The following is a 17,702-nucleotide window of genomic DNA, read 5'->3' on the forward strand; positions in this document are numbered from 1 at the left end:
ATTTTGAAGGAAAAAAATGTAAAAATATTTATCCAACTGTATTTAAGAATTTTTTAAAAGTAAATTATAGTAAAACAGAGCAACAGATATATGTTTATCAACCATTTATTAATTATATCATTTGTACTTCTATCATTCTCTATGAATTTGTGAGTTTGAATCAAGTTGTGCGTTATGTATGTTCTTATTATAAGGTTATAGTACTATTGTTATGTTATTAATAATATGTGTCGCATAATTATTAATATGGACAAACTGACATTTAAAAAAAATTAAAAAAAAATAGATTTTAATACTTTTCTTATAACATTTTTATTAATCTAATCATTAATTGACTGATTCTTTTAAAGTGTCAAATTGAGAGGATTGAAATATGCAAGAGATGAGTATTAGAATATTGTTTAAACTCTTAAACTCTCATTTATAAAGTCTTTAAAATTAGATATATAAATGTTTATTAATATTTTTTTTGAAAGTTAAATTTCTTAAATACATCACTTTATCTATAAAATAAAAAAATACTCTTGTAATTAAGAATATTTTTGTCTTATTAATAGAAACTTTAATCTACACTATCCATTTATTGACTAGATAGCTAGTATTCTTATTTATTTATAAGAAGTTGTAAGTTCAAGTTACACTGTACGTTGTGTAACACTTGTTATTGATATATGTGTATTCACATAATTAATAAAATATATAAAACGCACCCAAAAATAGAATATTTAATATGCTTTATTCAACTAAACAAAGAGTTTAGTTTAACTTCTCTTTACTCTTTTTTACAGTAAATAACAATTATATATTAAATATAAACTATCATTTATAGATAATAAAATTTTATAATCACACTTAAATTTAACAGTTTATTAAGGGTTATAGAAATTTTTCAATAATAATTAATGTTAGGAGTATATAAGACCTATTTGATCATTAAAGAAACATAATTTTTTTTTTTTTAGTGGAGGAAATTAAAACTATTCAATTATTGGTAAAGATGTCTTGGTTGGGCCAAATCCAATCTAAAGTAGACTTGGATTGATTGGGTTAAGCCTAGTGACAAAATAGATTTAGAAGAAGTTTTGTTTCTCTTATATTAAATTTGTATTTTAATATATTAGATTTTTCGTTATTACAGTATAGATTATAATTTTAATAAAATATCTAATCAGTTATATAATAATTAAGAATATTAAAAATCACTTTTATTTAAATTAAATTTTAAAACTAAGTATATAATATAATTGAATAACTCAAATGTATAGTATATGCTTCAATCTAATGGAAGATTTGTAAGATAAATGGAGTATGAGTAGAAAAATAGGTGTACCTCAATTGGGCTGTACTCATCACCCTTATCAATAGATATTTCATATATTTGAATAAACACATGAAGCTGGGTTGTATAATAATTTGGGCTTTATCTTAATAGGTTAGTCTACTCGTAATATTTGATAAGATCATAACTTCTACACATAAGTTGTATTTTACACCAGTCTTATAAAAAAGTTATTTTAAAAAAATAACTTTACGATTTTTATTATATTTAAAGATCACGAGTTGAAACTTATTAAGAATGTAGAGTTCATAACTGACTTATAATATTTGATTAAATTAGTTTGAAAACTTACCTTATTAATAAATTTGTGTAGTTATAATAATCAAGTTGAGACAGGTATTTGTAAAATAAATTTTTTATAACACTTAGGCTCCCTAATTGGAGTATGTACAATAAGTTTAAAATATGACATAACCTTATTTTTACCACAAAAAATAAAAAAGAAGACAAAACCTTTTTTTTTGGCTCACTTAAATTCGTGTTGGCATTATTATTTTAATAATATGATTGTTATATTTAAAATATACACATGATATTTAGTTGATCTAATTACAATTTATAATGAATGAATTATTAACAACATGTGATAAATATTTAATAAGTACTTAAAAAAACATATAGATATCAATTTATCTATATGTTCAAAAGAAAATATCACAGTTGAACAAATAACTTGTCACATAACCAACAAAAATTAGATTAATATATCAAATAAATCTTTATGGATTAAGTTGTCTATTATATTGGTGTATACAACTACACATATCATTTAATTTTGTATCATTACATATTGATCAAATGTTACAAACTATCTATATAATTAAAAAGTAACCCTAGTTAAATCATTGTTCTACAACTAAAATTGATTTCTATTTTCTTTTCTATATTCTCAATACTATTGTCTAAGTTTAAGTATTGAAGTGATTCTCCTGAAATAAAAGTCAAAACCATCGTTTATTTATCTTATAAGCTTCTTTATCCTTAATATGGACTAATCTTTATGTGGTTTGGTCAACTTTCATGTCATAATTATCATCGATTACTTTATATTATTTTCTATTAAATTCTCTCTTAAATATTTCTAGCTCATTCTTTGTCCAAGCCTTTATCATTAGCAAGTTTGCAAGCTCCTTTGGGTTCTTAAACGAGTCAATTCGATTTTGTCTATGAAGTAATATTTTTTTAAAAAACATTGTGATAGTTTAATTCAATATTAGGAATTTTTGTTTATTTTATAATTAAAAGACCTAGTAAAGTATTTTGTTGTAGAGTATAATTCAATTCTAATAATTTATTAAATGTGTTGTATCCAAAATTTATTATTGTTTATTTTAAAATCTTATATTTTTTTATAGTTTATTATTTTGAAATATCGTGAATTTTTAATATTTTTAGAATTTTTAAAATATTTTAGACTATTTAAAGATATTAATATCTTACATTTTAATATGTTTATTACATTAAACATTATTCGTTAGTATATGATGATTAATATTATCAATTGAGTTTGAAAGCTAATGATAATTAAAAATAATAACTAAATATAATGATAAATAATAGTGGTAATGATAAATACAATATGAGAATATCTAATGGATATTGATACATCTAAAGATGGTTAGATACTATATATTTATATTTGGTACTCCTAATATACTTACCCTTTTTTAGCAAATTTTTATTTTACCCTTTCTTTAAAAAAAAAAAACAATCAATTTGTTTTCTTAATGTTGTTGGAGTTGTTTGTAAATAATCTCATTAAAAAGTGAAAATGAAAAAAAAAGTAAGGAATAAACTCGGCACATTTTTAAATAATAAACCTCCATATTTGTTGAGAAAAAAAATAAATTTTACACGCTCAATTTTATGTTATAATATATTTTTTTAATGAATTTATACGAAAATGCATAATAATTTAAATTATGTTATCTAATAGAGGGATTAATGTACGAACTAAATATTCATTAAAGCTATCTAAAATGTTCGAAGTAAAATAATAACCTCAACTACATTCTTATTATGACAAAACTTTTAGAATTCATAATAAACCTTTATTGATTTGTATCGGGAAAAAAAAAATTAATTTGACATGCTCAATTTTATGCTCAAACTTTTTCCTCACCTAAGCTTACTCTATTGACCACTCACTTTAGGAGTGATGGTGTGTATTTCTAACTCTATGTTGTATAGAGATTCTTTTTTTGATAGAAATATATACAATTAATATTTAAGTAATACGTACATATTTATTATAATACAATTTTCTATTGAGATTAAGCGAAAATACATAGTAACTCAAACTTACATTCTCTTATAGAGACATTATTGTACCAACCATCCAACCAAATATTCATTCAAGTCATTTGAAGGGCTTGAGTTAAAGTAATGGCCTCAACTATGCTCTTATTATAGTGGGCCTTTTAGAACCCAAGTGTGTTTTCTCAAATCCATACAAAACCTATGTGGATTTCTTCCAAAAGCTTGCATGATTGTAAAATTAAAATCCATTTTCATCAAATTTTAGGTCCACATGAATTCTTAATCAATTTAGTAGAAGGAAAAAAGTAACTTATATGCCTTTACCCCACATCTAAAGTAAATATGGACTACTTTTTCTATCATTGACTCCATGAAAAATACCTCAACCCAATATCTCATGACACTACTTGTTTCCATTTTATACCACTTAACTTTAAAATTCATTCAATTACATAAGTAGTATTACAAAATAATTTTAAATAAATTAAATAAGAGATTATTGTAATTGAAGTCCAAAATTATTTAAACCCCATACCGGGATAATTATTAAGACAAAATGTATACATAAGATTTAGTATATCACTAATAATATCTATTAAATGAATGATTAGATAGATAAGACTCGATAACTATAGATAAGTTATTTTTCTAGAACTAAAACTTTTTATTTTTAAAAATTCTAAAAAAAATTTAATAAGTTAAGTATTAGAGTGATCTTTCTAAAATAAAATTTAGTAGTATCATTTATTCATCTTGAAAGTTTCTTGACATGAATGTGCTACTATTCGTAAGGCTTGATTAACTTCTACATCATCTTAAGATCATTAACCACTTTCTATTGTTTTCTTATATATTTTACCTTATTATTCTTATACACTTTTTACCAAGTTTGTAGGGACCCAATAATCCCCATTTAGGGTTTTGAGGATTTAACATGATTGTAGTGATAAAACGATATCGAAGTTATAATTTTGTGGAAGAGTTTAAAGTTTAAAAGTTACATTCCTCTGCATGTTAACTTGAAATACTCAAAATACCTAAAAGATATTAAAACGTAAAACAAAAACTACTACAAAGACAATAACTAACCTTAATTCAAGTTTGGAAGAACGAAATTGAATAATATCCTGACTATTCTTTCACTGTTTGGAATTCAATTCTTGATCGTCTCGATCTCAAATGGTTAATAAGAAAATGGAGAGTTACACTAGCTAAATAAGAATACCAAAAATCTTACCACCGACACATTAATTAAAAAGTTATAGAAAACCATAACACTACCGATGGAACATACATTTTTAGTAAAATCCGAATGCTAATGCATCCCTTATCCATTTTTACTGAAAATATTATTATTTCTTTCTCTTATTAACAGTCTTTTAAATACAATACAATAAGATATAATAAAAATTATGATTAAATCACAGTAAACATGCACTCCAATAAATATATAATGTTAGATTCTTTACAATCTCACCCAAACTAGGGTTAATTACCATCTCCATTTCTGTCATGTTACTTTTTACTTTCATTACCAATATCGATGAAGGTCCATTTCCAGTCTTTTAAACACAATACACTAAGACATAATAAGAATCATGATTAAATCACAGTAAACATGCATTCTAATAAATATATAATGCTAGGTTCTTTACAATCTCACCAAAACTAGGGTTAATCATCATCTTCATTTCCGTCATGTTATTTTTTACTTTCACTATCAGTATCGTTGGGGGTCTATTTTCAGTCTTTTAAATACAATACACTAAGATATAATAAGAATCATGATTAAATCACAGTAAACATCCATTCTAATAAATATATAATGTTAGGTTCTTTACAATCTCACCTAAATTAGGGTTAATTACTATCTTTATTTCCGTCATGTTATTTTTTACTTTCACTACCAGTATTGCTAAGGGTCCATAAGGATCCCCATTATACGTGAATACATAAATATTTTCTTTATAAATCATTGGTCATCCTCATACCCCGTCCAGTAATGGGTGTTACAATTAAAGATTGTCTCAATACTCGGTCCGGTACGAGTGTAATTAATTAACTCCCAACCCTGTTCGGTATGGCACTTCCTAGCCCTGTATAACTAGGGATATGTTTACGGTATGATTCACCCTATGTATCAAGTCTGTACACTCTTTTCTATGATGCCCAGTAAGCATTTGATTCATGTCATCATTTTACGCATGTATACATTTCACTATTATCCAAACAATTAATAACCCGTAAGACCTATACATCAGATAATACAAAAGTATGTCATTCATGTTTCGATACTCATTAAGGATAAGATCGTAGGTAAAAGTGAAATAAGATAGCAAAATAGGATAAAAATTTCATACAATGAAATAACATAAATAATAAAACAAAACGAAGAAATTAAGGTGAAATGAAATAAAATAGAATGTAATAATGAAGCAAAATAAAATAAACTATAACAAAATAACACAAAACAAAATAAAATGGAATGGAGTAAAGTACAGCGATTCCAGATATGTAATTAATACATTAATTCTAGATAAATATAACGAAATAAAAATAGAATAGACAAACTGAATGAAAATATAAAATTGAAAAATAAATAAATAAAGAGAACAGAAGTAAAAATAAAATAAAAATAAAGAATAAAAAAAATGCAAATAAAACTAATAACGGACATAAACTAAATTGATTAACTGACTTTATCAACAACCTATATTTAATCATCAAGTAATCGCAAAATCATTTTGAATCGTCACTTATTATCGATTAAACTTTGATTTAACCATAACAGGAAAAAGGATCGAGGTATTCTTACCTTAAATCAGAGGTTAGAACACCGTTTCTCTCATTTGCGATTGTGGTAGCTCTAAACTCTCGGATTTTTGAGTTTTTTAGTGGAATCAAGGAGTTTGTGTTAAAGTAGTGCAAAAAAAAGTAAAAAGTGGTAAAAATGAGTGAGAACACTCATTGGAGTCGATTTGGAATTCTGGTACGATGGAGCAACCAAGCTCTCCACTTGGTTCTTCTTCCCTGGTGTTTCTCTCTCTTGGTTATGTCGAATTCTAGTGGAATTACAATTGAAATCAACTAAAAAACGTGAAAGGAAAGGGTTTTACGAAGAAAAGAGGAAAAAATCAGGCTTACCGGTGTCAGTTGGGTCTCTGGCACGACTGCACCATTGTCGCTCTATCACCTGCTCTCTCTCCAGTCTCCCTTGCCACTTCCCCTCCAGTCGATTGTGTCAGCTAGAGTTTGGGAGGCCGGCTAAATAGAAGTTTAAAACATCTCTCCCATTAATCTCTGCCATCCGATCGGACTGACGAGGCGCAATGGGAATCCGATCGGTGCCATTTAAGGGAAACCGGTCTTTTCCTCGCACGAGCGATCGTGACCATTGGATTGGCTAGCCCTCATATATAAGTTGTTGATCGTAGGAGCCTTTGGATTGATGTGTGATTTATCAAAGTTGTTCGTTTAAATTCGGGCGAGCGTGAATCTAGACTGTCTGCACACAGGAACGACCACGAGCCGTTCGATCCTCCTGACACGCGGATTGCTGATGTGAGCTTTCTGCGTGGGAGTCTCTGTCGATGCGATTGTCATGCAACGTGTGACAATTCGCACGTGTTGCTGACTGGGCTTTCACATGGCTCATTTTGTAGAATTCGTATAGTGACACCTAGTCACTTAGAATCTCTCTAAATATACCTATTTTTATCGCATAATGGCCCTAACTAAAAAAATTTATTTTCAAAAGAGTCCCCAAATTTATTTATTTATTATTATTTGATTTTATTTTTAATTTATTTTTTTATTAGTCATTATTATTATCATTTTTATAAAAAAAATAGATTTCATTATTTTAAAGTTAAATGTTACGAAATTATTTACATATAGAAAGTCTTAAAACATTATTAAATGGGTGTTATTTTATTGCCCGATGCATTGTTTCATTTTTCTTTTAAATAAACTCAAACAAATTTGGTACAAACATACGATTATTTATCAAAATTATAAATACTTTAAGAAAATAGCTTAATTTTTTTTCTAAGGCATATACAAATCAAGATTGAAACTAAATCATTATAAAAATTTGAATTGACTTAAGGACTTAAATGAAAACAAAGAGAATTATTATTTCTTTGGAAGTAGTAGGTGGTGATCTCTTGAAAGAATAAAAAAAGAAGAATTAGAAAAAAAATTTAACATATTTCAAAAATTATCAATCTACATTCACATAGAGATTGACATTTTGTGTTCTAATCCCTTAATCTAATATGTTCAAACTCATTTCTGTGCAATTGAATTCGAATCGGTGAAAAAGAGTGGGCCATTAAAAAAATGGTTAATTATGTGGGTAAATAGCAAGTAATGAAATAAGAATATAAAGACAAATTATAAAATTATTTCTCAAAATTTAATACTTGTTACCGTTGGTTTCTAAATTTTTTTTAATTGTAATTTGCTCTTTAACATTTTTCATTTGTTCTACAAGTATATTTTTCTTCTACTTCTAATAAAAAAAATTAAAATTATTAGACTATATTTTAGATACTTAATAAAATATTTAAAAATAATTTTGACTAATTAATCGAATTAATAAATTATTAAATTTTAATCAATCTTGTGATCTTAACATGAGTTTTATTGAACATAAAAAATTATTAATTTGATTAGATTTGTTTAAAAATGATATGTTAAGGTTAAAAAGATATTAAATTTTAATACGTCAAATAAAATATAAGTATCTTTTATGTGCCTAGAAAAAAAAAACGTTCTTTTTTATTTTATGATGAGCGTTAAATTAAAAATAATAAAAATTCAATGATATAAATAAATGGTTATGATATCTAAATTACATGTATAGTTTTTTTATTTCTATCATCTTATCATAAAATGTAAAAATTCCAAAAGATCACGTATTAATTTAGAAGATCATTCGTAGAATGTACATATTTCTTTCACTATAAATTTATGTACGTTTTCGTTTCAGATCTATTTTTTTTTTATTTAATGTGAACATGGTGATTTAGATTCCAATCTAATTTTTTGAAATTTTTTATATAAATTAATAAATATTTAAAGTTTAAATAACAATAATGCGTAACTGAAAGTTTACTTTTCTCAACCAAAATCAAAATAGATATGAAATTGTCCGAAAAATCTTTATGATAAAAAATAAAAGCCCACTAAGCCCTTTAAATCTTAAGCCAACATAAATTTCTAAATCAATCTACAATGTATATTTAATCAACATATCTTTTCGTTATAAATTATTATTATTATTTTCTATAATTTAAAAATTAGCATTACGTGAAAAAAAACTATAGTAGAAACATTTCCCCACTCATCCCATATATAAGATAAAGTGGGCCCTTCACTCTTTTAAAAAAAAAAAAAAAAAAAAGAGTAGATAATAAAATCGGAAATTACTGAATTAAAGTTTAAACGGAGGGTCGAAATGTAATTATTGACATAAGAATGGGGTCAGTGTGCAAATTATGAAAGTAGAAGGCGGTGGCGGGAATGTAATATCAGAAATATAAATCAAACGAGGAAACCGTTAATGACAGTTGAGGCCGTCAGAGTCTTGATAGTGACTTCCTATTATTATTATTATTATTTTTAATCTCAAAAAAGTAGAAACTAAATTTATTTATTAAAAAAAATTAAATGAGAAGTAAAATAATTTAGACAAATAATCAGCGTCAAGGCTCAATTTATTTATTAATTGATATAATTTTTAAATTCTGTAGTAGTGTTTAGAAATTCAAATCCAGCTGATAGAAGAAAATAAAAGATGAAATAAAATAAATACCATGTTGAGATTTAATACAAAAAATAAAACTACTAAATTATTTAATAATTAAATAAAAAATTGGACTAAATCAATTAAATTAGAGTATAAAATATAAATTTTAAATATAAAATAATAACTCAAAATTTTTAAGTACTGAATAACCCGATGGCTCAAAAGTATTTGTAAATATATAAAAATTATACTATGTACATTTATATGTATATATTTAAAAGTAGATCAGTAGATAAGTAATTAATTTCTAAGTCGAAACAATATCATATTCTTGACTTGCACCCCATTTTCTCATTCGTTCCGATGTTTGTTCAACCTGAAAATCAAAATTTAAAAAGTAATTTATTGTAAAATACAAGTATAATTGTAATCTAAAATAATTTTACCTCTTTATTCCAATTAGTTTGATGTGTGATATATAACAGGATCAGTGTCTGCAAAGAAGTCCCAACAATCATGCCGACCCAAATTCCCTGCATTCCAATTTTATTGAAGAAGAGTAGACATATAATGTAAGATGATCACAAATTTAAATGACATTATAATTATAAGTTAGTTTTATATTTATTATTGCAGAATTGGAAAATATGTGTGTAGTTAATATAATTATTGATTAAATATGTACTCATAAACTTGCCTGTACTCCCATATTTGTTTTATAACCAAGAAGAAAACCAAGAGGCAACCCAATAACATAATAACAAAACAGGTTGATATAAGCAACCAAGGCTTGCCATCCTCCTCCCACAGCAACACCTGCAAGGCATTTTCATGAATACAATCATCTGGGTAATATATATATGTGTGTGTGTGTATTTATGAAACTATGTATGCGTTCATATACTATCTATCACCTGATATAACCGGCTGGATGCTGTTTAGCATCATAGTTATCCCAAGAAGGTATGCTAAATTAGCCACTGCTTTTTGCATCTCTTTACTACTGGTAAAGATGATGGCAAATTGGTTCCTTGTTGCCAGGATAACCGCGGCCGACATGATTCCGATGCAGGCAGATTCGATAACGGTAACAATGACAGAGTATTTTGCAGCTCTCGGGTGTCCGGAGCCAAGTTCATTCGACACTCTAACACTGAAAAGAACCAACAATACCAACATCATTACTTGTTATATTCCGTACTCCATAATCCTAAAATTAGTTAACTATTCAAAGAGTTAGTATTCGAATCTTGGTTATCGTCTCTTCTGTTGTTAGTTTAAATATAAATAATGATAATATCGTACTTGTTCTAGGAACAGGATTTAATATAGTCACGTTGGAGTTATATATTAATCTTTCTTTACCTTATAGCTGCATTGATTCCAATAAACAACATGCCTTCCCAGCCATTTATGTTCATGCTGTGATGGTAAAAATCAAAAGAGAAAGTGAAACTCAGAAATTTTACCCAATGAAATCCATAGAGCTTAACACTTGAAATGGATTAAAAAAAAAAAAATAGATTAATTACCAGATAGAAAGTGAACCAACTGCTATAATAGGATCTTCAAGGTGACCAGTAAGAACAATTATGGTCATGAAATACCAAATCTCCAAACAAAGCATCACAGCTGAAGCTACAGAAAGTTTCAGAAATCCCCAAATATCTTTAAAAGCTAACCAAGATAATCCTTTCCACCCATCTTTACACCAACCCAAAACATACACAACCTGAGCCAAAGATATCCCCCAAGCCGACACGTCGTAGGCAGCCGCAGCTCCGGCGAGACCCCATTTAAAAACACTGATGAACAGGTAAAGGATTCCGATATGTATAATCATAGCTCCGAATGCAATCCAGGCTAAAGCTCCAACCTTGCTTTGAGCTTGCAGGAATTTCTGAACGGGGAAGTTGATTGCCAGAGAAAACATTTGTGGGATCACTTGCATAGTGAATTTTCCGGCGATCTCTGCAATTTCCGGCTCTTGTCCTAGCAGTTTAAGAATCGGCGTAGCGTATATGTATAAGGGTAGTAGAAAGAAGCAGGCTCCGAAGAGAATTATCCACGAACGTTGCGTGTAAACCCCAAGTAATTCTACTTGGCCAGCTCCAAACGCCTGTCCGCAAAGTGTTTCTAATGCGCTCGCCATACCCAGCTGCCATTTTCATGTTAGATTTTACAGCAGTCCAAGTCTGGTCGGATGTAAAGAAGGAAAAGGGTATTGAGAGAAACTAACCAGGAAGCCGAAAGAGAAGTTTGCGACGACGGAGAGAGCAATGGCGACGGCGGAAAGCTCGATATTTCCGATATGGCCAACGAATATATTGGTGAAAGAATTGACGCCATAGTTACAGAGAATATTGAAGGCAATAGGTCCTGCAATGGCCCAGAGCTTGACGGACTCCATGTAACATATACATTTTGCGTCGTGGAAACTATGTACGGCAGGATAATCCTCTCCTTCTTCTAACCCAATTAACGTCGTCGGCGCATGATGGAGATCAGCGGGTAAAACCTCAGTTTCGAAGACGGAGAAGCTGCGGCGGCCGTCATCGTCGTCGAACAAGGGGTTGGTGCTGCGGGTAGATGATGAGGCAAGAGGGGATGAAGTAGGCCTCTTGTCGCCTGCTTCAATTTCAACATTTTCTATATGGTTCGCAATTTTTACTCGCTTTTTTAATCGAACCTTATCTTTTTTTTTTTTTGGTTTTAATTTCTTGTTTTTAAGATTATTGATGTAGAAAATAATAATTTTGTTGGGTTTTTGGTGTTTTCTTTATATGGGTTTGTAAATATTTGGAAGGTAGAATGTAGGGTGGGCATGGAATTGAAGAAATCAGTTACGAGGGAGAGACAGAGAAAGAGTTGACTCAGTCTTCTGATGGAAATTCCTGATTTGGTCAACGGGTTGAGTCAATGACATAAAGAGCAGAGTATACAACATGCCAAAATATTTGTTCACTTGGGATTGATTTTTGTCCTAAATTTAATTTAATTTAATTTAAGTAGTGGACTATAACGTTCACTTTTGTTAATTTAATTAAGTAATTGGATGATTAGTATGTCTAACTTTGATTAATTGTCATTGATGGGATGATTAGCGCGACCATGTTGGATTAAAAATGTGGGTTTGAATCTTAATTTAGTAGGGGAAATGGGCTTTGGGTGGTTTTTTACTTTTGATGGGTAAAAAATATGTGTAATTAAAGTTGGTTTTTTTTTTTTTAATTTTATTTTTTTGGACAGTTTTTACAACCGATTATTACTGAATGCAGCCAGAAGTAAAAATAAAAAAACAAAACTAAGTGGGCGTGGGCTTACATGGGTCTGAGCCCAGTACTCGACAGTTTTAAATTCACTTTTTCTCTTGCCGTTTAATTAATTAATTAATTTTTTTTAATTCAAAAAATTATAACTAAATAATGTACTGTTTAATTAGCATAATTTAATTAATTTATAAACTTCGTATAATTGTTTAATAAAAAATGACTACTAAAGGAGATTAAATCCTTACCGATTATAGTTATATTTCGTAATCTGTAAGCCTATAAAGTCAAAAATTAGCTGCTTTTAATGGGGACCCTACTCTCTCATTCCTCCAGATACCCATATCCATACTAAGATTCTATATATATATATATTTCTAAGTTGAATTCCCACTCAAATTTGGTAAATTTGTTGACTTTCTGTGTAATGTTAGTGGAAGAAGATTTTTTTAAAAAAAAAATGATAGAACTTTCTAGACCTACCATGTAAATAAATGAAAAGTCTAAAAAAGCTGCAAGCAGTAAAGAACAAAGTAACAGTTCTCTATACATCTGCCATGGAAATCTACACAAGATATTCTCTTTTGTGTACTTAAACAAGAAGAACAAACCCTAAAATCAAAGGTTAGCAAACAACAAAGATCTCCACCAAATTAGCTTTTGGTCAGTTGTCCTGGACATTGTTAATCTAATGTGTCTCAATCATCAAGAAAAGAGGTTTTCCCACCAGATGATCGCGAACCCGCACTTGATAAACCCATGTTTAAATCGGAACAGCCACCACCAGTCGAGGCCATCATGTTTGAATCCATCTTAATTCCCTGATATGAATCTCCAGAAACCAGTGCTTGAATCAGTTTAGGTGGTGGAGGAATGGCTATTTCCACCACTCCTTCCAACATCTTCACTACCATTCCCATTGCAGGCCTTATTTCTTCATCATCTTGTATGCACCAGATTGCCACCATTGCCAGCCGCATTGCCTCCTCACTCTTGTATGCACCATTGAGTCTGGTGTCAATAATGGCAGCTATATTTCCCTCGATCACTTGTCGAGCTGCCCATGGAGGGAAAAACCATTTCTCACCATATCCCCCAAAATTCACATTGCCTGCAGATGGAGGTGGTGCCTCCACGTTTCTTCGTCCGCCAATTAACTCCAACAATGTCATTCCATAGCTATAAACATCGGCTTTCGTGGTAATTGCCAAACCAGAGATCCATTCTGGTGCAACATAGCCCCAGGTGCCTCTCATCGTGGCCAAAACCCGACTAAAGTCCCTACCAACGAGCTTTGCCAATCCAAAATCTGATACCTTAGCTACATAATCACTGTCCAAAAGTATGTTTTCGGGTTTAATATCACAATGAATGATGCAATCTCTACATTCTTCGTGTAAATATGCAATGCCTCTCGCGGTCCCAGTTGCTACCCGGAATCTAACCTCCCAGCTCAAATTAGGACCTTCATGGCACAAATACGAGCTCAAAGGACCATTTGGCATGTAATCATAAACTAGCAGCCTATGAGAATTCTCAGAGCAAAAGCCTCTAAGTCTGACAAGATTAACATGTTGAATATTACCAATGGTGCAGACCTCTGCCCTGAATTCCTTCTCGCCGCTACCTGGCCTTTCCAGGCGTTTCACAGCAACTGGAGTAGAATCCGGTAGCTCTCCTCGGAAAACTGCTCCAAATCCGCCATGCCCTAGTTTCTCAGAGAAACCCTTTGTTGCTACTTGAAGCTCTTTGTAAGAAAAGACCTTCAGATTCAACACAGGGAAAACGTCTTCTTCCATACCTTTCCTTCTCTTTCTCGTCTTCCTCAAAATCAACAAGGTTAATACTGTTATCCCCAAAAATGCAATTGACCCAACAATGCTACCAACTAAAACCATGGATTTTGACACATTACTTTTACTAATTCCTTCATTCGGAACCCTAATATAAAGAACATCGTCGTAGGTTGTATCGGAGCTCGAATTCCTCAAATTCAATAGCAACCCGTGTAAGTTCTTGCACAAATTGGTTTTGCCATCATGGTACAATCCAACACAAGAACAATTTCTCAAACAAGATTTCTCACATGAACTCCTACTCCCCGGAAACGACACAATAGTTGCTCCGTCGAACTTCACGGCACCGACGTTTAGAAACCCATCTCTCTCATCGCAGAACTCACCGCTCTCCCGGCGACAACCGCCGGAGTAATCCCCAGAATCCCAAGCGTACCCGTCCCTGGGAGTAAAACCATTGAGACACACACAAGGCTTCAACAATGAACCAACACAAAACCCCGAATCGCCGCATAAACCGTAAACACTGCAACGGTCCTCCGGCTGGGACCAGAACATGTTCCAGTTCTCGATCTGGGTTGACCAAGTGTACTGCTGGAGCTGACCGTTGGCGTCTACTTGAAACCTTGTCAAGGGTGGTTTTAGCCCCTTCTCAAGAGAAATCTCTGTGTACCAAAACGAGGCCGTCGGGGAGAACGGATCTGTAAAATGGAACCGGTATATATAAGGGATTGTCATCTGGGGAACACCGGAAAAAGCACTGCCGGTCCAGTTGCCGGTGGACCAGAACGCAATGGTGGCGTTGTAAACGAGCTGGAACTCGTTGTAACCTTCCGGGTTCAGCCGAAGAGAGTAATATCCCGGTGCGGGGTCAAACAAACTTCGCCAAGAAGTCAAGAATTTCTTGCCGGTAAGATTCATGCCGGGAAGCCATGTATCAGACGGGTAGTCAAAGCTCTGCCAGACTGGTGGACCCTCCCGGGACCGTAGCAGAACGAGGTTTCCGGTCTCTAAAAGACGTATGGCTGTCGCTTTATCCGTGTTCGTGGTTTGCCAGACGACTGTGCTCGGGGATTCTCTCACGACTAATTGGCCTTCTTCGTTGATTTCCAGAGAAGATAAGGTGAGATTCTTAACGGGTTTTTCGCGATTCGCGACCCAAACGTATGTGGGAGTTGGAATTGAAGCATACCAGATTCCCAAATACCAACTTGCTTCGCCATTAAGACTGAAGAAGCCCAGCTGGAAAGTACCATTCCTGCTTGCGATTTTTCTATCTCCGCTGATTATAACATTGCTTCTCTTCAGTTTCGTGCTCCTGCTAAGCACTGTATCGACTTCTGCATCTAGTTCGAGTAAGCCTCTGCTTCTACCGATGACAGATCTCCGACTACTGGTGTTAGCACGCCTTGGTTTTGCCTGGCCGGAGATATTGCTAATTTGGGTAGTTGAGGAGGTGGGTTGAGTAGCTTGAGTGTCGGTGAAGGAAGCAGCATTGGGGATCCCAGAAAAGAGTAGTAGGAGAAGAAGAAGCAGGAGAGGAAGCGACATGGAGGAGATGGATGGTAATGGTAGCATTTTGATGAGTTAGTTGTGGAGCCTTATTCCTGTTTGGTTGGGAAGAAAGGCAGTCTCTTCCAAAGAGACAGAGAATCCCTGTTCCGCGGGATGAGAGCTGCCTCTCCTTCTGTTCAATTTAGAGAGAGATGAAGAGAAAGTTAGAGAGAGAGAGTGGATTTCTGTAGGATATCAGCAAAAAGCTGCCATTCACGGGATACAAACGAAAAAGGAGACAACAAGGTTCTCGGAATTATTAACATAAAATTACGGAATTAGCCTTGGCAAGGAGAAGACTAATATATGTTTGTCGTTTTTTGAGGTCATTTTATTATTTTTATTCTCATTAAATATTTAATATTTAAAATAATAGATTGAAAATTATGGGAAGTGCAAAAATAAGTATACGATATGGGGAGGGGTATTTTAGTAAAAGTAATAGGAGGAATGTGAAAAATATGGATGTGAGGTGGGCGACAAAAGTGCTCCGGTCCACTCCCCACTCTCCTCTCTACTTTTCAACAGACCATTATTAAATTTTTTACCAAAAATTATCAAAAAGCTAAAAAGTTGTAAAATAAAGAGATCCCCTGGGATGTATACGCACGCGCGCAGCCGCATGTGCTTTTCGGTCATTTTACTTAAATTTATTTTCTTTACATTAATTTTCTAGAACCGCAGATATAGAGAGAGGTCTTGTCAAAAAATACAGAATTATAATTTTACGTTTAAGTTTATTGCAATTTAAATATTTAATATATTTTTATGTTAAAAAAGTAACCTATTTAGACAATTGTTTCTATTTTTAAAATTTCTCATGCTCATATATATATATATATATATATATATTAAAAAGAAGGGACATATATAGTACATGACCCCATCTCCTGGGCTAATATAACGAATCTTTGAAGAAACATTTCTTTATTCATTAACTAACAACAATGATAAGAAAATATTATGTCGTTGATGAATCTAATTTTTCCATCCATAGTTTCAGAAGGGTTAAAGGAACCATCTAAAATTATTTTTAAGGATATGCTCTAATAGCTTCCAAAGTTGTCTCATAATTTTATTATTATTATTATTATTATTATTATTTTTCATAGTTATGGACTCTTCTGAATTTATTTATTTTTTTCCAATAAGCACAATAAAATATTTAATAAATTTTGTGCGTGTCAAAATTTGAAGGCTTAAATCTTAATCATAAATGAAAACTTTAGATTGATCACCGAGTCAAAACCCTTTTATGAAGTTTAAGTTGTTACCCCTCAAAAACTTTTAACACGTGCGTGCGTGTGGATCCAAAAATTTGCAATGCAGTCACGTTGGGAGTGTTTATTTGCTTTGCTGTCCCTGCCGTTCACAAATCTAAATGTCCACGGCTCAAAAGTGACAAATATTTTGGAAATTCAAATCTAAAATCTCCAAACACTCTAGTTTCCTTAATTTAATGATTTATTAAATATGCAGTTCCAACGAACTTTATTGTACCTTAAATTTGTCTTCTATCCGATACTCAATGATCTAATTAAGATCAAAATTAATGGCTGTCCTAATTCTATTAATATTAGGTGTATAGGACGAGAGCTGAAGACTTTAATATTTATGCAAAATCTAATTTATAAAAAAAGTACTTTTAAATCTAATTCAAAATAGTGAAGTTTTACTTTACTTTTAAAATAGATAACTTGGTATTAATACAGTGTTAGACCAGGCCATTCCTT

General features: G+C 31.2%; 2 protein-coding genes across 2 annotated transcripts; both read right to left on the bottom strand.

Moving 5' to 3' along the window:
- Positions 1–9,482: 9,482 nt before the first annotated feature.
- Positions 9,483–12,963, bottom strand: LOC110820913 (MATE efflux family protein). Its single transcript, XM_088220475.1, has 8 exons — positions 12,960–12,963; positions 11,590–11,978; positions 10,883–11,508; positions 10,716–10,772; positions 10,265–10,503; positions 10,048–10,166; positions 9,797–9,883; positions 9,483–9,726 (listed from the first exon to the last, which is right to left on the bottom strand). Exons 1-8 carry the CDS (start codon positions 12,961–12,963, stop codon positions 9,658–9,660), a joined length of 1,590 nt encoding a protein of 529 aa, XP_088076601.1. The 3' UTR covers positions 9,483–9,657.
- A 178-nt stretch (positions 12,964–13,141) lies between these two features.
- RLK4 (receptor-like protein kinase 4) lies at positions 13,142–16,278 on the bottom strand. Its single transcript, XM_022050607.2, has one exon. The coding sequence runs from the start codon at positions 15,991–15,993 to the stop codon at positions 13,318–13,320; it is 2,676 nt and encodes an 891-aa protein (XP_021906299.2). The 5' UTR covers positions 15,994–16,278; the 3' UTR covers positions 13,142–13,317.
- Positions 16,279–17,702: the final 1,424 nt, after the last annotated feature.

Source organism: Carica papaya, chromosome 5 (assembly GCF_054855325.1).
Source record: "Carica papaya isolate Zhongbai chromosome 5, ASM5485532v1, whole genome shotgun sequence".
Classification (NCBI taxonomy): Eukaryota; Viridiplantae; Streptophyta; class Magnoliopsida; order Brassicales; family Caricaceae; genus Carica; species Carica papaya.